Raw genomic sequence first — 21,047 nt, 5'->3', positions numbered from 1 at the left:
CTTCTATGTATACAACCTTCTTTCTTGATTCTTGAACCAAGTGTTAGCTTGTTATGCTCTGTGCAAAATTCTGCCAGGCGGCTTTCTCTTTCATTTCTTAGCCCCAGTCCATATTCACGTACTAAATTTCCTTCTCCTCCTTTTCTACTGTCGAATTCCATGACTATTAAATTTTTGTCTCCCTTCACTACCTGAATAATTTATTTTATCTCATCATACATTTCATCAATTTCTTCATCATCTGCAGAGCTAGTTGGCATATAAACTTGTACTACTGTAGTAGGTGTGGGCTTCATGTCTCTCTTGGCTACAATAATGCGTTCACTATGCTCTTTGTAGTAGCTTACCCGCACTCCTATTCTTTTATTCATTATTAAACCTACTCCTGCATTACCCCTATTTGATTTTGTATTTATAACCCTGAATTCACCTGACCAAAAGCCTTGTTCCTCCTGCCACCAAACTTCACTAATTCCCACTACATCTAACTTTAACCTATCCATTTCCCTTTTTAAATTTTCTAACCTACCTGCCCGATTAAGGGATTTGACATTCCACGCTCCGATCCGTAGAATGCGTTTTCTTTTCCCTGATAACAACGTCCTCTTGAGCAGTCCCCGCCCAGAGATCCGAATGGGGGACTATTTTACCTGCGGAATACTTTACCCAAGAGGATGCCATCAACATTTAATCATACAGTAAAGCTGCGTGCCCTCGGGAAAAATATCTAATAAGTATGGGAATTAAAACTCTTGAAAGAAAGCAAACAATTCAGGAGTAAAGATACAGTGAAACCTCTATATATCGTTTTTCAAGGGACCACAAATTCTGAACACTGTATAGAGGAAAACACTATAAAGAGGAAGGCTTCCAAATAATAATTATAGGGCATTACTGAAGATCGGGATACCACTAACCAGCTTTGACAAATGGTGCCATAGATGACATTTTAAACTTTCACAATACTGTAATATGATATTCATTGCAAATGATCAATGTATCAAATGATTAGTTTTTTGTAATTAAAACATGGGGCCCGGTAGGTGGATGGGTGAAAGTAAATGGCACCAAAAAGATCACAAGCAGAATGTGCGTCACATGTAACGTGACCAGGTTCTGCCACTGACATATGAAACACACTGAGCGCAGGCTTTCCGAGCCGGTGCAAACTGTGAATCCACAGAACAGAAAACGATGCGTCTACATCCAGTCACTTAAACATTATAAAGAGGTAAATAATTGACCAGGGTTCCAAAAATATGAGCATTACATGGAGGAAATCTTAATATAGAGGAAACGCAGTAAAGTGGAAAATTTAACATTGTTTATATGGGCTTTTAGTCGGGACCGAAAAAAACAAATGTAACATAGAGGAAAACGTTATATGGAGGAACATTATAAAGAGGTTTAACTGTAACTACTTACTGAATAGGAGAGGCATTGAGTTGTCGACAGGCACATAAACGGGACTGAAAACTTCGCCTGCTTTGACTAGTTTCACAGGTGGCCTTGCCACCAGTGGGATAGGATAATTCTGTAATGGGACTGGAGTAGTTTGTTTATATTCTTCCCAGAGACAGTGATTCAACATTTATGTCCACAGGAGATGGGGGGGGAGGGGGTGGGGAACACTTACCCTTATTCAGAGGGTGTTCATTGAAATGTATGGCAAGGGCCTCCCAGCGGGTAGACCTGATTGCTTGGTGCAAGTCTTTTGAGGTGACACCACTTCGGCAACTTGCGCGTCAATGAGGATGAAATGATGATGATGAAGACAACACAAACACCCAGTTCCAGAGCAGAGAAAATCTCCAATCCATCCGGAAATTGAACCCGGCCCCTCCTGGCATGACAAGCCAGCATGCTGTCCACTCAGCTACAGTGGCTGACAGTGGGTGTTTATTTATCATAAGATATTCTGTAATCAGACAACTTGTTCTCATTACCGTTTTGCATTTAAAACACTTGAGTACATTCCTAACTAATATAACTGCAATAGTTCACTAACTTTGAGCTACTTATGCAACCCTTTCTTGGTGTTGTGTATCAAATTTGGCCACTGTGATATGTTATGTTAATAAGATAAAAAAATGGCCCATTGTTTTCATTTGGAAGCACATAAACATTTTGGCATGATATTTTTCACTGTAGAAACTGCTCCTCATTTTTTAAATATGGTATGGCACATTTTCTTCTATCACCTAAATAAGAATTTAAAAATCTGATTCTTTGCTTCCTTTATTCAACACTTTACAGAAAAAAGTTGGTACTGCTGTTTGGATTTCTCTTCTAGGAATCGGTACTGCTGTTTGGATTTCTCTTCTAGGAATCCATGTTGTGATTTGCTAAGCAAGCTGTATTTACTGAAGAAATATTCCATCTCAACAACAATTACTCTCTCAAGTAATTTAGAAAGTGTGAGGCCACTGAAACTGGCCTGTAATTGATTGTGAAGCTGATTGCTTCCATTTTATTCACTGGTTGTTGTTCAGTGATTTAAGATGTCAGGAAAAATCCTCTTGGCAGCTGAACTGCGGTGCCCACTTTCAAACTGTTGCTGTGTCATCCTTTTAATCTTCAGTAACTTCCACATCAGTTACACATTTCCTTTGTTCATTTTTCAGCAGTTTTCATGAATAATAGTATGCTACTCAACACAAATATCATTTAAAAGCTTACAAACTCACATATAACTTTGATTTCCTGACTTCTGAGAAAGACTGTGTAGGGTTAGAGTGGCTGTCTGTAGCATCGGCTGATGTTTGGCATCAGTTTAGATCTAGACTGTGGTAAGCACAAAGTCGTGACCTGATCATAACAATTTATTACAGAATAACTGTTTGACATAATAATTTACATTTGTTGCCGTTACGTGGGTTAGTGTTACTAGTTTTTTATTAAGACCACTTACATTAGTAAACCTCAACGTGTGCTCCCTTGGTAGCTCGGAGAATGTCGAGACGGTATTCCAGTTCCCGTCAGGTGTTTTGTAACGTGTTCTGTCACAGTACCCACAGCAGCTTATATCCTAGCCTTCAGTTCGTTGACATCAGCAGCCGGTGTGACGAAGACTCTATCCTTCATATAGCCCCAGAAAAAAAAAGTCAAGGGGTGTCATGTCTGGAGAACGGGATGGCCAGGGTGTTGGACCATTCTTTCCAATTCACTGATCCGGAAATGTTTCATCCAGGAAATCATGCACTATCAAAGCCCAGTGGGGCAGGGTGCTCCATCTTGCTGGAAAATTATCCATGGTTGATATTCTTCTAACTGTGGGGCAATGACCTGTTGCAAACCATCTAAGTAAATGTTAGTGGTAATTAATTTTTCTGCAAAGAAAAATGGACCAAAAACCTTGTTACACATGAGGCCGCAGAAACATTCAATTTTGCGCTGTTTCACTGTAACTATACAGTAGCATGTGGAGACTCTGAACCCCATATATGGACATTATGCCTATTTACCATTCCACTGACATGAAAGGTGGATTAATCAGTAAAGCATATGCGATTTAAGTAATTGTTAGCCCCATCAATCCTGTTGAGAATCTCAGTTGCAAATTCAGCATGTGTCAGAAAATCATTCAGTTGCAAGGCCTGCACGATTTGCACTTTGTAAGCATGCAATGTAAGCCTTTCATGAAGAATCTTCACCACACTTGCTTGCGGTATTTGAAGTTCACATGATGCTTGATGAGTTGATTTAGATGGACTCTGTTGAAACGATTGCCGAACACGATCAACAGTTTCATCACTCTCACGAGGCCTGCCACTTTGAGGACGATCTTCAATGCTGCCTGTTTCATTAAACGTTGCCTACCATCACTTTATTGATTTAACATCAGGAGGGCTGCTTCCATGAGAAGCCCAAAACTTACACTGGGCACTGATGGACGGTTTCATTTCGTGAAACCAAATCACACATTGCGCTTTCTCCTGCTTTGACGCCATTTCGCCAGCAACTAATGTGACCTAACAGACTGCGTCGGTGTTGTAGAGCACAAGCGCCATCTGCTGGTCACAACAACTAATAACACTAACCTGCCTAATGACATCAAATGTAACTTATTATGTCAAATGGTTATTCTGTTAAAAAATTTTATAATCTGGGCAAGACTTTGTGCTCACCCTGTATATCATGAGTATTGGTTTCTCGTGGCAATACACCACCACCTTCTTGGGGAGGCAGGGTGGAGGGGGATCAGATGAAATTATTGAAACTTAAACCTGGAGTTGAATACTCTGTATCAATCACCACTAGTTTTACTGGACTTTTATGACTTTAATTATGTACCCAGAATGAAACGACAGTTTCCTTGGCAAGCAGCATACTGATTATGTGAGCGCCAGTGCTCAGACACATGCTCTTGACACATTGTATCTCAGAAGTCAGATTTGGATTCAGTGGTTTTTGACTTTAAAAAAGCTTCGGATTTTGTACTACATCAAAATCTGTCAGGGAAATTATTGTAATGTGTAATATTGATCTAGGTTTTTGACTTAATTGAAAACATCCTGACAGCCAGAATGTAACATATTGTCATGAATGGAATTTAATTGTGCCCCAAGAATGTATGATAGGATTGTGCATAATATGTTAATAAATTTTTCGGAGAATATTATTTACAATCATGGCATGCTTCATATGTGACACATTTATCAAAATGGAGGGTATATTCTGTAAAAATCATAATACTATGAAGTCTGGTCTTGGAAAGGTATCCAAGTGACGCAAACAAGTATAAATACACAGTAGTAGGCTTTAAAAACTCAAAATCCAGTAGTTTTTGGCATCATGATTAACCAGTAGAGCTAGTCATTTCATTCAAATACTTTGGAAATATTTTGTGGATTTACTTAGTGGAACAATCACATACATTCAATCATAGATTATGCAAATAGCAAGATGGATTTCTTTTGGTAGAATACTGGGGAACTATCTTGCTTGGAAAAAAGTTTGCTGGTAGAACATCTTTAGAAATACTTCCCTAGTGTTCAAGATCCAGTTGAACTCTTCAGGCACTGATAACATAGAGAGTGCAGGAGGTGTTTTGCAAGGTAATAATGATGAACTAGTTAGCATACAAACAATAAACGTGAAATTGTGGTTAAAGGATTTTGGGACAACTACCATGCCATGAACCAAAGGTGTGAAATGTTTAATCCCATTTTTAATGTGATTTTTGTATTTTATTGTATATTTCTTATTTAAATAATGAAAATATTCTCATCTTATTTAAATTACTGTCATTTGTTTCTCATCTGTATGATGAGTTTTATTTTATTTTTCATTTTGCCCCACAGGCAGGAAAAACTGTGTTAGTGCCAATACCACGTTTACGCAATGGATTATTAAAACAAATACAGTTGCCAGTGGGTGCATCAAATAAAGATTGTAGAGTTGGAGCATCTCGAAAAGGACTTGAGCTGTATGGAAAACCCATTGGATTGGATGCCAAGATCAAAGTTGATTTAGTTATTATTGGCTCTGTTGCAGTTTCAAAAGAAGGTACGTTAATGTTACTGAGTTTTATAAGTGCTTTTGTTAGATTTTCATTAGACTAGTATCATTGGCAACTTGCATTTCTGCATATATTCGACCTACTCATATTGCTTAATGCACGAAATGGAGGTGACAGGGAACTGAGCCAGAAAAGGATCTAATCCATATTCTGGAAATAATGGCCATTGGCCTGCTGGAGTATGGTGTTTAGTCAGTTTTCCCCATTTGTTTATGCAAATACTCGGCTGGTTCTTTCTCTACACCTCTGAAACACAACATACAAATAGTGAAATACAAACACACAGAGGCTGTAGCTTGTGCTTTCACAGACAACCGGCACACAGAACTTTCCTCACATAGGGTAACTAACAGTTGGGCAACAGCAAGTACGTCCTACCAACTATTTTAATGTAAGTTCCAGCTCATGGATTGACAACTGCCAATCATTAGCACTTCCTGGTATGTAAGGGACAAATTCATTTATTAATTTTTCATCTGATGTAACTCTTCAGGCTTTCCCGGCGATCTAATGACATCTTGGGTTGTCGGGTGTTCTGCCGGATATCAGCGTCGTACTTGCACGATATTTCGGTCACGTAGCTCGAGACCTTCATCAGGTGCGACCTGAGACTGCTCCTCGAGTGGACCTGGTCCAGTATTTATGCCTATGGCCTTCCCCCTCCACCAACGGCTGCAGGCGCTTCCTCTGTGGTCCGCGCCCATTCCCTGTGACCTGCTGGAGCGTTGCTGCTCCGTTTTCTGTCCGCTGCGGTTCTAGGTGTTCCCTCTGCGGTCCGCGCCCACCAAATCCGCTCCTGGGGGTTTCATCTACGGTCTGGGGTACCAGGCGTTCCCCCTGCGGTCCGCGCCCGCTCACCACGACCTGTTGGAGCGTTGCCGCTCCGTTTTTCGTCTGCTGCGGCTCTGGATGTTCCCTCTGCGGTCCGCGCCCACCAGTCCCATTTCTGGGTGTTCTATCTTCGGTCTGGTGCTCCTGGCAGTCCGTCAGGGGCTCGTTTACCATCTCCATGTCTCTGGTTCTTCTGTTTGTGTAGTGTTGCAGCTGGCCCCGTTGCTCCTTTAACACTTCCAGAGCCGGATCCCAGGCTCTGCTTAGCTGGTACCCTGTGTCACGATTCATAAGATCGTCAGCCATTTTAATCTCAATCGATTCTCTTATAACACTGTCCCAAAATCTGGGTGTTTGTGCTAGAATCTTGGTATCCTCATACTTCATGGCATGATCTAGTTCTAGACAGTGTTCAGCAATGGCTGACTTAGTCACCTGTCTTAACCTAGTGTGCCTATGATGTTCTTTGCACCTGATCTCCACAGTTCTTGTCGTCTGGCCAATGTAGGACATGCCACATTGACAAGGTATATTGTAAATCCCTGGTTTTCGTAACCCCAGGTCGTCTTTGACACTCCCCAGCAGTCCCACGATCTTGTTGGATGGACAGAAAACACACTTGATATTGTGTTTACGCAGGATCCTACTGATTCTGGCAGAAATAGAGCCAGCATAGGGCAGATATGCCACCTTCCTTGCTTCATCTTGGTCTTCTTCAGGAACCTGTGGTATAGTGGCTGGTCGGAGTGCCCTCTCAATTTGTCTGTCCATGTATCCATTCTTGGAGAAAACTGTTTTGAGACGTTCTATCTCTATGGGTAGATTCTCTTGGTCTGATAGGGCACGTGCTCTGTGGACTAAAGTCTTCAGAGCCCCATTTTTTTGTGCAGGGTGGTGACAACTGCTGGCCTGCAGATATAAATCAGTGTGTGTAGGTTTTCGGTACACACTGTGGCCAATTGATCCATCTGCTTTCCTCTGGACTAGTACATCCAGAAATGACAGCTGGAGAAGAATGGCCAGCTGTCATTTCTGGATGTACTAGTCCAGAGGAAAGCAGATGGATCAATTGGCCACAGTGTGTACCGAAAACCTACACAGCGGGTTTGGTGGGCGCGGACCGCAGAGGGAACACCTAAAACCGCAGCGGACGGAAAACGGAGCAGCAACGCTCCAGCAGGTCACAGGGAATGGGCGCGGACCACAGAGGTAGCGCCTGCAGCCGTTGGTGGAGGGGGAAGGCCATAGGCATAAATACTGGACCAGGTCCACTCGAGGAGCAGTCTCAGGTCGCACCTGATGAAGGTCTCGAGCTACGTGACCGAAATATCGTGCAAGTACGACGCTGATATCCGGCAGAACACCCGACAACCCAAGATGTCAATTTTTCATCTGTTGATCACATTTACAGTGATGCTGGACATCTCAGGGTCTAAATTAACAAATCATTTGATATTTATAGAAGACGCATCTAACAGAAACATGTAATAGTTTCATGTTTACACTTACTACTAGCAGTTTTCTAGCTTCAGACAAATTTCAAGTTTCAGGTAAAGTTTACTATGCACCGTTGCATACTTCTGTATATTATATTTACAATTTATTATTTTGTGGCAGACAAATTACCAAGGGAATAATTGCCTTTTATTCCAATCTGTCATTGAAGTATCATGGAAACCTTGTGAACTGGTGCTAAAAATCCCCTTACATTGTAACAAGAAGCCAAGATCAGGTGACTTCTTAATTTTTGTTTGAAAGAAGACCATGTTTTGTGTTCTTGATCAGCATGGAAATTTATCATTAAATATGAATCCAGCAATTTCAGGTTATTTTTTGCTTAACTTAAGCATTTTTTTTCTGTACATAACTGTTTTCTGTAAATTTAATGCTGTATTGTTAACATCTTTGTTCAGCAAAGCAGGAAAGGTTACTCTTAAAAACATATTTATCCATAGCTGTACAGTCAGTATTTGAAATTATTTAAATTTATTTCTGCAGGACTACTTACATGATATATTTCTAATGTAATTAATAGCCTCCTTCTGCAGTTTCTGTAGCGGGAAACCAGCTTTTCTATGCCCTCTTTGTTTAGTTATTTCGCAACGATACAGATTTTTCTTTGTTCAAAAACAATAGTTTATTAAAAGTCTACACAGTAAAGCTTAACAATGACAAAAACTGTCATTGTGCCAAAGAGCATGTAACAGTCTGTGTCTGATAAAACAGAGACATTTAAGTGTCATCTAAGTTGTTAAGTAAAAATGTTCACAACACAAAACTGTAACACTCTACGTAGAAAGATGCTGCTAGTGAAGACAGCCACTGTTGAACACTGTTTTTTGCCTTGTCATTGCTGTGAAAGCACTTTCCTCCAGAATCATGTTTCAAGTTCAAGAACAAGTAGTAGACAGAAGGTGTGAGACTGGGGCTGTACAGCAGGCGAATGAACTGCTCTCAGTTGAATTGTTGAATAAGGTTTTGAGTGGCACCAGCAAACAGGGGTCTTGCACTGTCTTGAAGCAACACAATGCCTTGACTGAGCATTATACGGCTTTTGTTTTGAACTGCATACTGTACTACATTGACGCATTCACCTCTGGGAAGGAATTCAGCAAGCAAAAAATTATGCAAAAAACACTCTCTCTTTTCACTAGTGCCATCTTGGTGTGAATAGGGCGTAGAAAATTTGATTTCTCACTTGACTTATGTCTGAACTATGGTGACAGCTATGTAGAAAAATAGTTTAAGAAATGCTCTTTCTTGTAAAAATAAATTTTGGATTGAAGAAAGGAGGGTCTTTTTTTCCAAATCAGTACCTACTTTCTGGACATTGGCTTACACGCCTTAATTCCTTTGACCCCTATGGGGTCACAGGACACCCAAGAGAACTTGCCATGCATCTCTGTCTTTGGCCATTTCTCTCAGTTCCACCCAGGTCTTGCCAACTCTCCTTGCTTCCCCTTCCACCATCCTCCTCCATGTACCTCTACTTTCTATCATGTATCTGTTCCTCTATAGGTGTCTTGTTTGTTTCTCTCCAGAGATCTTCGCCGGCCGCAGTGGTCTAGCGGTTCTAGGCGCTCAGTCCGGAACCGCGCGACTGCTACGGTCGCAGGCTCGAATCCTGCCTCGGGCATGGATGTGTGTGATGTCCTTAGGTTACTTAGGTTTAAGTAGTTCTAAGTTCTAGGGGACTGATGACCACAGATGTTAAGTCCCATAGTGCTCAGAGCCATTTTTTCCAGAGATCTTCATTATTTATTTTTTCTGGCCACCAGATATTCATTATGCAGCAGAGACACTTATTTATGAAGCTCTGTAATTACGATGTTATCTTTGTTTCTGGGAGAACAGACAATGCATTTGTATTGAAAATATGAATTTTGGTTTTGCATGTGATGTTTCTGTTTCTCCATATTGGGTACAGTTATATGAAGGCAGCATTTGCCTTCTTCATGCAGTTCTTCACATCTTCTCTGGCTCCACCATCTTCTATCAACACATTACCCAGATACAGGAATGAATTGACAATCTCCACTTGCTGCTCCCCTAAAAGTAGTGGCACTTCCATTTTACGAGAATTTATTCTTATTTCCTTTGTTTTACTTATGTTAACTTGGGCCCAGCAACTTCTTTTTCTTTTTGCATTGAGTTTAATTTATCTTTCTTATCTGTCAGCCTTTGAGATAGTAAAACAATGTTGTTGGCTGAGTGGTCAGCACGACGGAATGCCATACCTAATGGCCCGGGTTTGATTCCCGGTTGAGTTGGAGATTTTCTCCGCTCAGGGATTGGGTGTTGTGTTGTCCTTATCATCATTTCATCCCCATTGACACACAAGTTGCCGACGTGGCGTCAACTCGAAAGACTTGCACCAGGCGAATGGTCTACCCGATGGGAGGCCCTAGCCACATGGTATTTCCATCTGTCAGCCTTTGAGCTAATAAAACAATGTTGTTTGTGAATTCCAAATCATCCAGATGTCCATGGATCACCCATTGGATTCCTCATCTCTTGTGCGCTCTGGCTCTTCTCATAACTGAGTCAAGGGCAAGTAGGAAGAGAGTTGATGACAAAGTGCTAACATGCTGGGCTCTGGCTATTATCTCTGTTGGATCTGTCAGATTTCCCTTGTGGAATACACAACATTTGTAGCCATCATACAGGTCTTTGGCGATGTTTAGAGTCTTCTGTGGTATACCATACTTCGGTGACACCTGCCATAAAACTTGATCTTTCACAGAATTGAAGGCCTTTTGAAAACCGATGAATGCCAGGTACATTGTTGCTTTGACTCTTTGCTTTGCTCTAATATGATCCTAAGAGTATTAATAAGATCATCATGACTGCTTTGTGACTGAAAACCAACTTGTTCTTTATGCAGTCAATTTTCGATTGAATCTTTAATCCTATTTAAAATAATTCTGGTTAGGACCTCACTGGGTGCTGATGGCCAGTTGTTACAATCCAAAAAAAATTCCTTTTTTTTGTGGAACTTTTACCACTCTGCACTCCTGGTGATTTCCCTTCAAGCCAAATATGCTTTAGCTAGGGATGGAGCATTTCAACAAAACTGTTTAATATCGGCTTTTCACAGTTCCGGTGCTATGTTGTCTGGGTCTGGAACCTTTGCATTTTTTAGATTTCTCAAAGCACTTCTTATTTCACCCATTGTGGGGCACTGCAGATTTTTATCCTGATCTGCTTCAACTTCCTCTGAAACATCGCTCACCTGTTCCTTTTGGTTGTCTGTATGATTTAACAACTCCTTGAAATACTCCACCCATCTCTGTAGCTGTGCCTGTTGCTTTGTAATCATCATCCGATCCTTGCCCTTAACTGGCGATCATGTCTAAAGTTCTTCATTGAGAGTTGTTTGGTGGTATTGTACAGCTCCTTTATATTTCCCTGTCTTGCTGCCTCTGCTGATAACTGTGTTAATATAAACACTGCAAATGACAATAGAGAATCAACAACATTTATTGATTCAATTAAAAAGTCTGGTTTTAAACTAAATTTTTCGGAATTCACCAGAGAAAATATTCACTCAGCAACATGCATCGACAACATTGTAACAAATTACTACTTTGATAATGTACATAAATTCTGTCTAGACTAAGGACTTTCTGATCACTCAGCCTCATATGTCTCACTGCCAAAAACTGATAAACATAATATAAGAAAAACATATATCAAAAGAAGTTTCAGTGAAACAAATATTGAAATATTGTGTGAGAAACTAAGTAAAGTTAAGTGGTGTTTCATGGATGGTGATTCAACAAATGATAACTTTAGTACATTCTTAAACACTTTTCTTGAAGTATTTAATGAAGCTTTCTCACCAAGATTGTATTGCAATAAAACATCAAGTAAGATAAGATGGATCACACCAGGAATAAAAATATCGAGTGAGGGGAAAAGGAAGCTACACAATCATCTAAAGTACTACAAAGATCCTGATTTTGTAAAATGTGTTAGAAACTATAAAACTATTTTTAACAAAAGTTGTGAAAGCTTCAAAACAAATGACAAACACCAAATTCATTCTAGGGCAGAAAAATAAAACAAAGGCAGTATGGTCTGTAGTTAAGTCTGAATTAGCTGTCCGAAATCATAAACTAGACATTTTAGAAATCAAACTTAAGGAAAAATCTGTTGTAAATCCAGCTCAAATAACTGAGTACTTCATAAATGTAGCAAAATCTGATTTAGACATAGCAAATTATGAGTAGAAAGTAAATGGTTTTGGGTTAAAAGGCGATACCAGTGAATGTCTCAAAAAATTCAACACAATCTCAGCAAAATTTAAAAGACAAAAACACTGCTGGCTGGGATGGGATACCCACCAAAATAATTAAAACAGTTTACAACAAAATAGCTCATCCTCTCTCTCTCATAATAAACAAGTCCTTTGAAGAAGGTTACTTCCCTGATCTTTTGAAACATACGTAAGTAAAACCATTGCTTAAAAGAGGTTCAAAATATGATATGGGAAATTATCGCCTCATCTCTATACTCCATCATATCAAAAATTTTTGAAAAAATTGCTGTTTTACAGATACAAAGCTTCATCACACAGAATGATATCATTTCATATAACCAATTCGGCTTCCACCAAGGCAAAAACACAGTAGATGTGATAAATGAGTTTATCAAAAAAATTACTTCATCACCAGGTAAGAAAGCTAAGGTCACAGGAATATTCTGTGATCTTACAAAAGCATTCGACTATGTAAACCATGCCCTGATGCTTTTCTAACTCAGCAGGTATGGAATAAGGGATGTTGATTTGAAATGGTTTGAATCATATCTCTTGGAGGGGAAACAAAAAGGGTAGTAATCACATCAAATGGAGCAGATCACTTCTCTGAGTGGAAAACTGTCACACAAGGTGTTCCTCAAGGCTCAATCCTTGGACCAATTTTATTCCTATTTTATGTAAATGACTTGCCTCTCAATATAAATACTCATTTAACTTTGTTTGCAGATGATACTTCTGCCCTAATTGAAAATGAAAATTCTGACAATATACCACAGAGTGTCATGAACATGTTAAGTAACCTGGAAACATGGTGCAGTCAAAATGGCTTAAGGCTAAACACTTCAAAAACCCACATGATGAGTTTTAAAACCAAACATTCAAGAACTGAAGAAATCTGTGTCACTCACAACAATCAAAAAATGGAAGAACTTGACTCAGTCAGGTTCCTGAGAATAAACTTGAACAGAACTTTGAGTTAGAATTCTCATATACTCATAGAATATCTAGCAAATAAATTAAACAACCTTACATTTGCAATGGAAATTTTAGCCTGTGCCACTGATATGGCCACCAGGAAAATAGCATATTATAGCTACTTTGAATCAGTTATTCGATATGGAATAATTTTTTTGGAGAAACTCGGGAAATGTTACACAAATTTTAAAGTTCCAAAAAAGAATCATTCGCAACATATGCTCTGCACAGCCGAGAGCATCATGTCGACCATTATTTAAAGACCTAAAAATATTAACTGTCCCCCCTCTTTATACATCTTTGAGGTGATTCTTTTCCGATGCAGCAGAGCTGATCTATACAAAAAAATCATTTTGAACACTCGTATGACACAAGGCATAAAGAGAACTTTATGCTCACCTCTCATCACTTAAAAATGCATGCTCAGACTTCCCAGTATACCGCCATGAAAATTCACAACACAATAAAAGGGTGTGACATAAAGATAAATATTTTAAAAAGCAAGTTCTATGATTTTCTAATTGAACAATGGTACTACTCTGTGGAAGATTTCATGGAGGACAAAGTGATACTTTGAGCTGGATGCCTAAAATGGAATAAAAATTTATGATAATAGTATATGTAAATACTGTAACTTTGACAAATTGCAAGTAAGTAAACGCTCTACAAAGTACGTGTTACAAAATTTTAAACAAGCAGATTGTAACCTTGACATGTCTCCTGTACATCAGACATATATTCTGAAATTGTGTACATTGTGAGATGAATAAAACACATTTCACATTTGGTCATCTATCCACTTCCTTTTATCTCGCCTTATTCTCATTTTCAATCGTTTGTTTGCCTCCGTATATTCTTTATGCACATCAATCTTCTGCACTCTTGTCTTACAAAAATTTAACTTTTAGTTTTTTCCTGCGGCTAATGTCATTCCGGGTGTCATCAGAGATCCATTCATTTCTGTGATGTGTCTTAAATCGTGATATGTTCTCTCCAACATCTAGATAGCTATCTTTAAGTTTCTGCCAACCTGTTTCAGTTCCTTCCTACATAAAGGTTTTGTCAGAGAGTACCTGGAATCTGTTTTGTAGTTCAAAGGCAAATGTTTCTTTTATGTGTTGGTCTTCTAAACTTGCCACTTTTTACTTATTTTTCTCCTGTGATTGAGCTTGCTTCTATTTGCCACTGTCTTCAATCTGAACTTAGCTAAAACTAGGTGGTGGTCACTTCCAACATCTGCTCCTCTCTTATTTCTGTCATTTTACAGAGAATGTCAAAATTTATAGCCTATGGCTATATGGTCTATCTGATTTTCAGGAACTTGATCTGGTGAGATCCATGTTATCTTAAGGCAGTTTCCATGACTAGGCCATGCTCAGTGTGTATAGTTATCAGCAGTTCAGCATCTGCATTTCTGTTCCCAATGCTGTGCACACCCATGACGTATTCAAGCCTTTCGTTTTCTGAAACGACTTAAGCGTTCAACTCTCCCGTTAAAATTTTTATGTCTCTGCAACTAGTTTGTATAAGGACACCATTTAGCTCTGTAAAAAATCTGTTAATTCTTCTTCAGGCACTTCAGTAGGTGCATATCATGGAATTAAAGTGATATTTTGCACATTTGTTCCAAAGAGTTCGGTTAGTATCCTTTCTGACACTGGTTTCCACTCTAGTAAACTCCTTTTGCAGTTTTTAAACAGTAAGAGCCCAAAACCATTCCTATGCATTGCATCTTCACCTGTCTGCCCTGCTTACAGCAGCTCTCCACCACATTGTGTTTAAACTTCCCCAGATTCTGGACACCTTATTTCACACAGTCCCACTATATTCAGTATTTTTTGCCCCGCATTTGTGTATGACGTAAACTGTATGGATAAGTGTGGTCTTTGGCATTTTTAGTAACCTGTTGCTGTTGACAGATTTTTTATGGAGGAGAAACAAATTTGTGCTCATTTTTGAACATGTTTTATTTATAAGATCATCCCACATGTACAACTGTCAGCCATCAGCTACAGCTGTTTACTGCAATGAACTTTAGAAAAACGCGTATCTCCTGGCTTGATCACATTTCCTCAATAAAATCTCCTCAGTTCACAAACTGCGTCACTGCAAACAAAGAACTTAAGCTTTAGATAGTTGTCTCCACCATCACCATCAGAAGATAAAATCACTGACTACCAGACAGACAGTGATTTTAACTCGTGGTGACAATGATGGAGGCAGCTATAAAAAGCTCAAGTGTTTTATTTGTAGTGATGCAGCTTGTAAACTGAGAAGATTTTATGAAGTTCCCACCACAAAAGACTTCAATGACACATCCTCATGTCTTAGTCCTTCACTGTTTAATTGGTTAGTACTGGAAATGTGTGTAAAGAATATATGATCAGTTCTTAGTTTACAGTTTCTACCATATCATTTACACTGATGGGCCAAAACATTATAACCACTGCCCATTGTGAGGTTGAATGTCTCCTGGTGGTGCTGAGGGCATGTGACACAGTGGGGGAAAAATGTAAGCGGAAGAGAGATGAATGGACAGTCATTATAGTGAAGATACAGGACGCAAATCCAGAAATCCACTGATATAAGTAGTTTTGACAAAGGACACATTGTTGTGGTGCTGCAGCTGAAAGTGAGAATCTCTGAAACTGCAAACCTGTTTGCCTGTTGGCGTACTATTGTTGTGAGCACATATGGAAAGTGATTGGAGGATGGTGAAATAATGAGTAGGCCATATTATGCTACTGGAAGATTACGTCTCATCACAAAATGTAGAGGCTAGAGGATCCACCACTGTAATCCAGGATAGGCAGTGATCTGTAGCAGATTTAATGACAGAGTACAATGCTGGTGCAGGCACAGGTGTTTCAGAACACACCGTTCAAAGGACATTGTTGAACATGGAGCTCCACATCACACAACCCCTACGTGCTCCTGCATTAACTCAAAACCACGTCATCAGTTATGATTGCAGTGAGCACAGCATCACTGAGTTTGCACTGTGGATCAATAGAAATGTGTTGCCTGTTGAACGAATCACATTTCTTATTACACCTGGTCAATTGTTGGGTCCTTACACACTGTATCCAGGCAAATGGCTGCACGAAACATATTCGTCACACCATGGATGCAGGCCAGTGACGGCAGAATTATGCAATGGGGAACATTGAATTGAGCTTCTGTGGGTTCCGTGGTAGTAATCAAAGGCAAAGTGAAGCATTATTGCGAGCCACTTGCATCACTTTGTGCTTGAAGTCTGCCCCTATGGCGATAATGTCTTTCAAAAGGATAACTGTCCATGTTGCAAGGCCAGAATCGTGCTACAGTGGTTTGAGAAGCATTGTAGAGAACTCACATTGATGTCTTGGCCAGCAAATGTTCCTGATCTGTACCCATTGGAACACACATCGGGCGCCAGCTGTGTGCCTGTAAACCATCATCCATAATTTGCAGGAATTACTTGACCTGTGCATAGACATTTGGTGCCATACACTTCTGGAATCTAGTCAAACACTTGTGGAATCCATGCCAGGCAGAATCTCTGTTGTACTATGTTTGAAATTTGGAACAATACCCTATTAAACAGGTGGTCATAATGTTTTGGCTCATTGGTTATGTAAAGAATAAAAAGTAACGGTGACAGTACTGAACCTTGTGGTGCTTGTATCCAACCTCTCAAAATTGAATGCATGTTATCCAGTCTGTCAACAATCTTACAGTTTATCTATACACATAGTTATCAACACTGCAGGAAATGGAGGTTGTTACACTGTGAAGCACCAGTCCAATATTTATGAACTTTGTTGACATTAGAGATGGGCACAGTCATTCATCCTTGGGAACTAGTTCACTGGTGATCATTCTTTTTTGGGAACTGTTCATTTTTACTTGTTCACAGTTCATTGTGCTTGGTATATGATTTTTATGAAAAATTGAAAATTTGTCGCGTAGGTGACTGAAGATGGAAGGCGCGAAGACGGGGGACTTGCGTCCCCCTGGAGTACAGAGTTTCTATTCATATCAGAATTCTTACACACTTGTAATTTTCATGATTCTGCAAAACATCTTGTTTAGCCAACCGTAGCGTTATGTGGCTGATCGCAGTGAAATAATATAAGGTGGCGCACGAAATCCAGCCCTGAGTATAGACTGTTCACCAATTTTGCTCGATTTGTTGATCACTACGAGCAGAGCAGATAAACATGTAATAATTAGGCAGTGAAGAAATAACAAATAAGATAATGCAAACAATTTTGGAACAATAAATGATGATTGGTGGGTGACAGTGAGCAGTCTAGTACTCGGGGCCGATCTTTCGTGTGCCACCCTGGACCACAGAAATAATATTGTAGGAGTTACAAAATGTGACACCATACACTCAATTACAAAGCGCGGGCTTCATGCGGTTGTAAGTCGGTCTACCTTCCATAGCAATGAACATACTCTTATACCCTGGATCAAAAAAAGACGGAAAATGGCCACTCGTGTGTGACATGCCGACATCCTTTGCTTGTGTAATAACAAAAAGTCTTGCCTTTTTACAAGTATTTCTTCCGCTGTTTATCGAAATAGTGATGTAAGCTGATACGCCGTTTTGTTACCTGAAAGTATGTATGTATTACATACTATGTAATTTTTATGTAATTTAAGTAATTATAAAATACATTTTAATTACCAGTCATGGATGATGAATAGAATAAGAAAAAAACCAGAAGCTCAGAATTCAAAAAAGGTTTGACACAGATCTAGAATGGGTGTGCGAAGCGAACAAAACGAACAACAACAACTTGATACTGAACTAACTATGAGCAGCCGGCAATGGAACTGTGATGAGTGGCCACGCGTAGGACGATTCCGGCCAAGCGACACTGAGACTGAGACAGATGGCAATGGGATTGATGCTGGAACAAGACCGGCCGACGTGCTATTTGGGAACAAGACCGACCATTTGCTGTTCCCGGGAACTATAAGTAGAGAGCCGTGATCGAGTCCGAGACAGATGGGAATGGGACTGAAGCTGGAACGAGACCAGCCAACGCGCCATTGAGAATTTGTTCCTCGCTCGTTCCGTTCACCTTGGTGAACCATTCCTTTAGACCCATTAGTTCACCAATGACCCATCTCTAGTGGAGATGTTATGCACAGATTTGTTAAAATGATTAACCTTCATTCAGTTTGGGATTGTTGTCCATAATTAACATCAGTATTTGATGTGACTCCAATGGGCATGAATATGCTGTTATATTTGTTGTGGCATGGAAGTCATGGAAGCAAACAGTCTTCAAATATCATCGTTAAAAACATTTCCTGTGCCTCAAACGCCTGCTACGTCATTTAATGAAGATTGCTGATTGAAAGCTGACCCATGGCAATCCAGACATGGGTGACAAATGTGGATACCAGGCTAGCCAGTCAAGGACCGATGTGTTCCTTAAGGTAGAGTGTCTTTCATTATTCTGCTTAAATATGCCATTTGGTACCAGAATCATGAAGGGTATTACAAAAATGTTTCCCAGTCTTGTTATGTACTGGTGAGCAGACAGCTTCTTTTCATCAATTATCAGACCAGTCTCTTATATAAGTAGTTGCTACCCACACAGTGATTCTAAGAGCAGGTGATGTATTGGTCTCAAGAATTGCTTCTTCGTGTGACCTTTCATCAGGTAGTCTACTGACACATTGACATCAATCTGATCCCCATAAACAGAAGCGAGACTCGTGTAAAGTACACCAGTGACAGGACACAATCAATACCTTCATTGCGCGATAACGATGGTGATGCTATTGATGACAGTACCACTAAAGCACGGTTACTAAACATGGTTTTCCAAAATTCCTTCACAAAAGAGACAAAGTAAATGTTCCAGAATTCTAATCAAGAACAACTGCCAACATGAGTAACTTAGATGTAGATATCCTAGGTGTAGCAAAGCAGCTTAAAGTACTTAAGAAACGCAAGGCTCCTCTGGTCCAGATTGTATACCAGTCAACCTCCAGGCCGAAAACTGAAGAAGGAGAAGGAATAAAAAGAACAGTGTGTGCTGATACAGTAGTTCCATACGTACAAATCATATACAACTGCTCACTTGTAGAAAGATCCATATCCAAAGATTGGAAATCTGACAAGCCACACCAGTAACCAAAAAAGGAAACAGGAATAATCCATTGAATGACAGACCAATATCTCTAACGTTAATTTTTGGTCGGATTTTGGAACATACAGGGTGTTTCATTTATCTAGACCACCCTAAATAACTGTTTGTCCAGATGCAAATTACAAAATGTTTCAAGCAAATGTTTTTTAGCTGTCAGGGGAACATCAATCAGCATGATTGCCTTTGTAGTAGCTTTATTTTTTTGCAAAGATATGGACAGCAGTATGACTTTTTTAAATAGCACCCTGTGTTTTTTATTCGGTAATTCATTTTATCTCCTAAAGACCTATTCAAAAATGTATCACAGTGTGCCATTCACTTAGAAACAACATTATTAATTACATAACACAACATTGACATTGATGCTCCCAGCGCTTGTGCAGGTACTCGGGGTATTGGAACGCACCTGTGTGCTGACGTAGAGGACAAATGTAAATATAAGTAGAACGCACACCCATCATTCTGTCAACCATTGTCAGTTGAAGAGTTGTGTGAGTAGAATGTACACCAATGAAGAGAAGGTAGAAATGCTACTCATCTGTGGGGAATGTAAGTTAGCAGAACAGTAATTGCAATACTGTTTTCTTATGTACAGGTACATTTAGTACAGTAGTTTAGTCCTTTTAAATACTGTTGTGCAGAGTAGATATACAGTAAAGGCTGTCCATCCTACAAACTGCACTGACATAACATCTTTTTTATTGTTGTCGCTGAAGGTAAGCAAAGTGCTACGCAGGCAGCAGAACTGTACAGAGAGTGATATCCTAACAAGAACCCACATCCCCAATGGATGTTTTCTCATCTTGTTGCAATGCTTCAGGAAACTGGAAGTTTCAACCCATGACAACGCAATCATCATAGTACTCGCACAGACGAAGCTGCCGAAGTTACTGTTCTCGCTTCCACTTCTATGAATCCACATGTGAGTACATGGCAGCTTGAACATGAGATTGGCATTCCTAAAACCAGTGTACATCGTATTCTTACACGTCACCGGTTCCATCCTTACCAAGTACACCTACATCAAGAAGTGCATGGCAATGATTTACAGAATTGTGTACAGTTCTGCCAATGGGCACAGCAGCAAATCCTCGTATCCAAATCATCGTATTCTTACACGTCACTGGTTCCATCATTACCATGTACACCTACATCAAGAATTGCATGGGAATGATTTATAGAATCGTGTACAGTTCTGTCAGTGGGCACAGTAGCAAATCCTTGCCAACCCAAACTACTTCTCCAATGTTCTATTTACCGATGAATGTTCCTTTTCAAACAAAAGGCAGGTAAATACGAGGAAAATGCTTTACTGGTCCAGTGACAACCTACGATGGCTTAGAGTGGTGGAACATCAGCATCAATGGAGAGTTAATGCCGTGTATGGGATGCTTGGTACTACAATTATTGGCCCTTATTTCGTCAGTGGTAGTCTAAATGGCACAGCGTATGCCAACTTCCTCAGACAAATTCTTCCTCCTCTTCTGGATGAAGTGCCGCTAAGAACCAGACTGTTGATGTGGTATCAATAAGATGGATGTCCAGCACACAATGCATTGAGTTCACATCGTGTTCTGAACTGAAGGTATCCTGCCAGATGGATTGGTCAAGGAGGAACAGTTACTTGGCCTACTAGGTGTCCTGGTTTAAATCCTCTGGCTTTTTCTTTGGGGATGCATTAAAGACGTTGTGTATCACGATATTCCAACAACTCCAGAGGATATGCAGGAACGTATCGTGCTTGCTTGTAATTCTCTTCAGCAGGCAACACTGGAAGCAGTAAATAATTCTATCATTCAACGAG

The 21,047-nt window shown here is 39.8% G+C and overlaps 1 protein-coding gene across 2 annotated transcripts in view; it reads left to right on the top strand.

Annotated features, from left to right (window-relative positions):
• LOC126473549 (methenyltetrahydrofolate synthase domain-containing protein) overlaps positions 1-21,047 on the top strand; it is a 151,961-nt gene that overhangs the window by 31,213 nt on the left and 99,701 nt on the right. For both annotated transcript variants that reach the window (XM_050100678.1, XM_050100677.1), the window contains one exon: positions 5,304-5,508. In XM_050100678.1, coding sequence (XP_049956635.1) covers positions 5,304-5,508 — 205 coding nt within the window. The remainder of the gene's footprint in view (positions 1-5,303; positions 5,509-21,047) is intronic.

Source organism: Schistocerca serialis, chromosome 4 (genome assembly GCF_023864345.2).
Source record: "Schistocerca serialis cubense isolate TAMUIC-IGC-003099 chromosome 4, iqSchSeri2.2, whole genome shotgun sequence".
Classification (NCBI taxonomy): Eukaryota; Metazoa; Arthropoda; class Insecta; order Orthoptera; family Acrididae; genus Schistocerca; species Schistocerca serialis.
The sequence above is the reverse complement of the archived record's forward strand: the minus strand, read 5'-3'. Positions and strand labels throughout refer to the sequence as shown.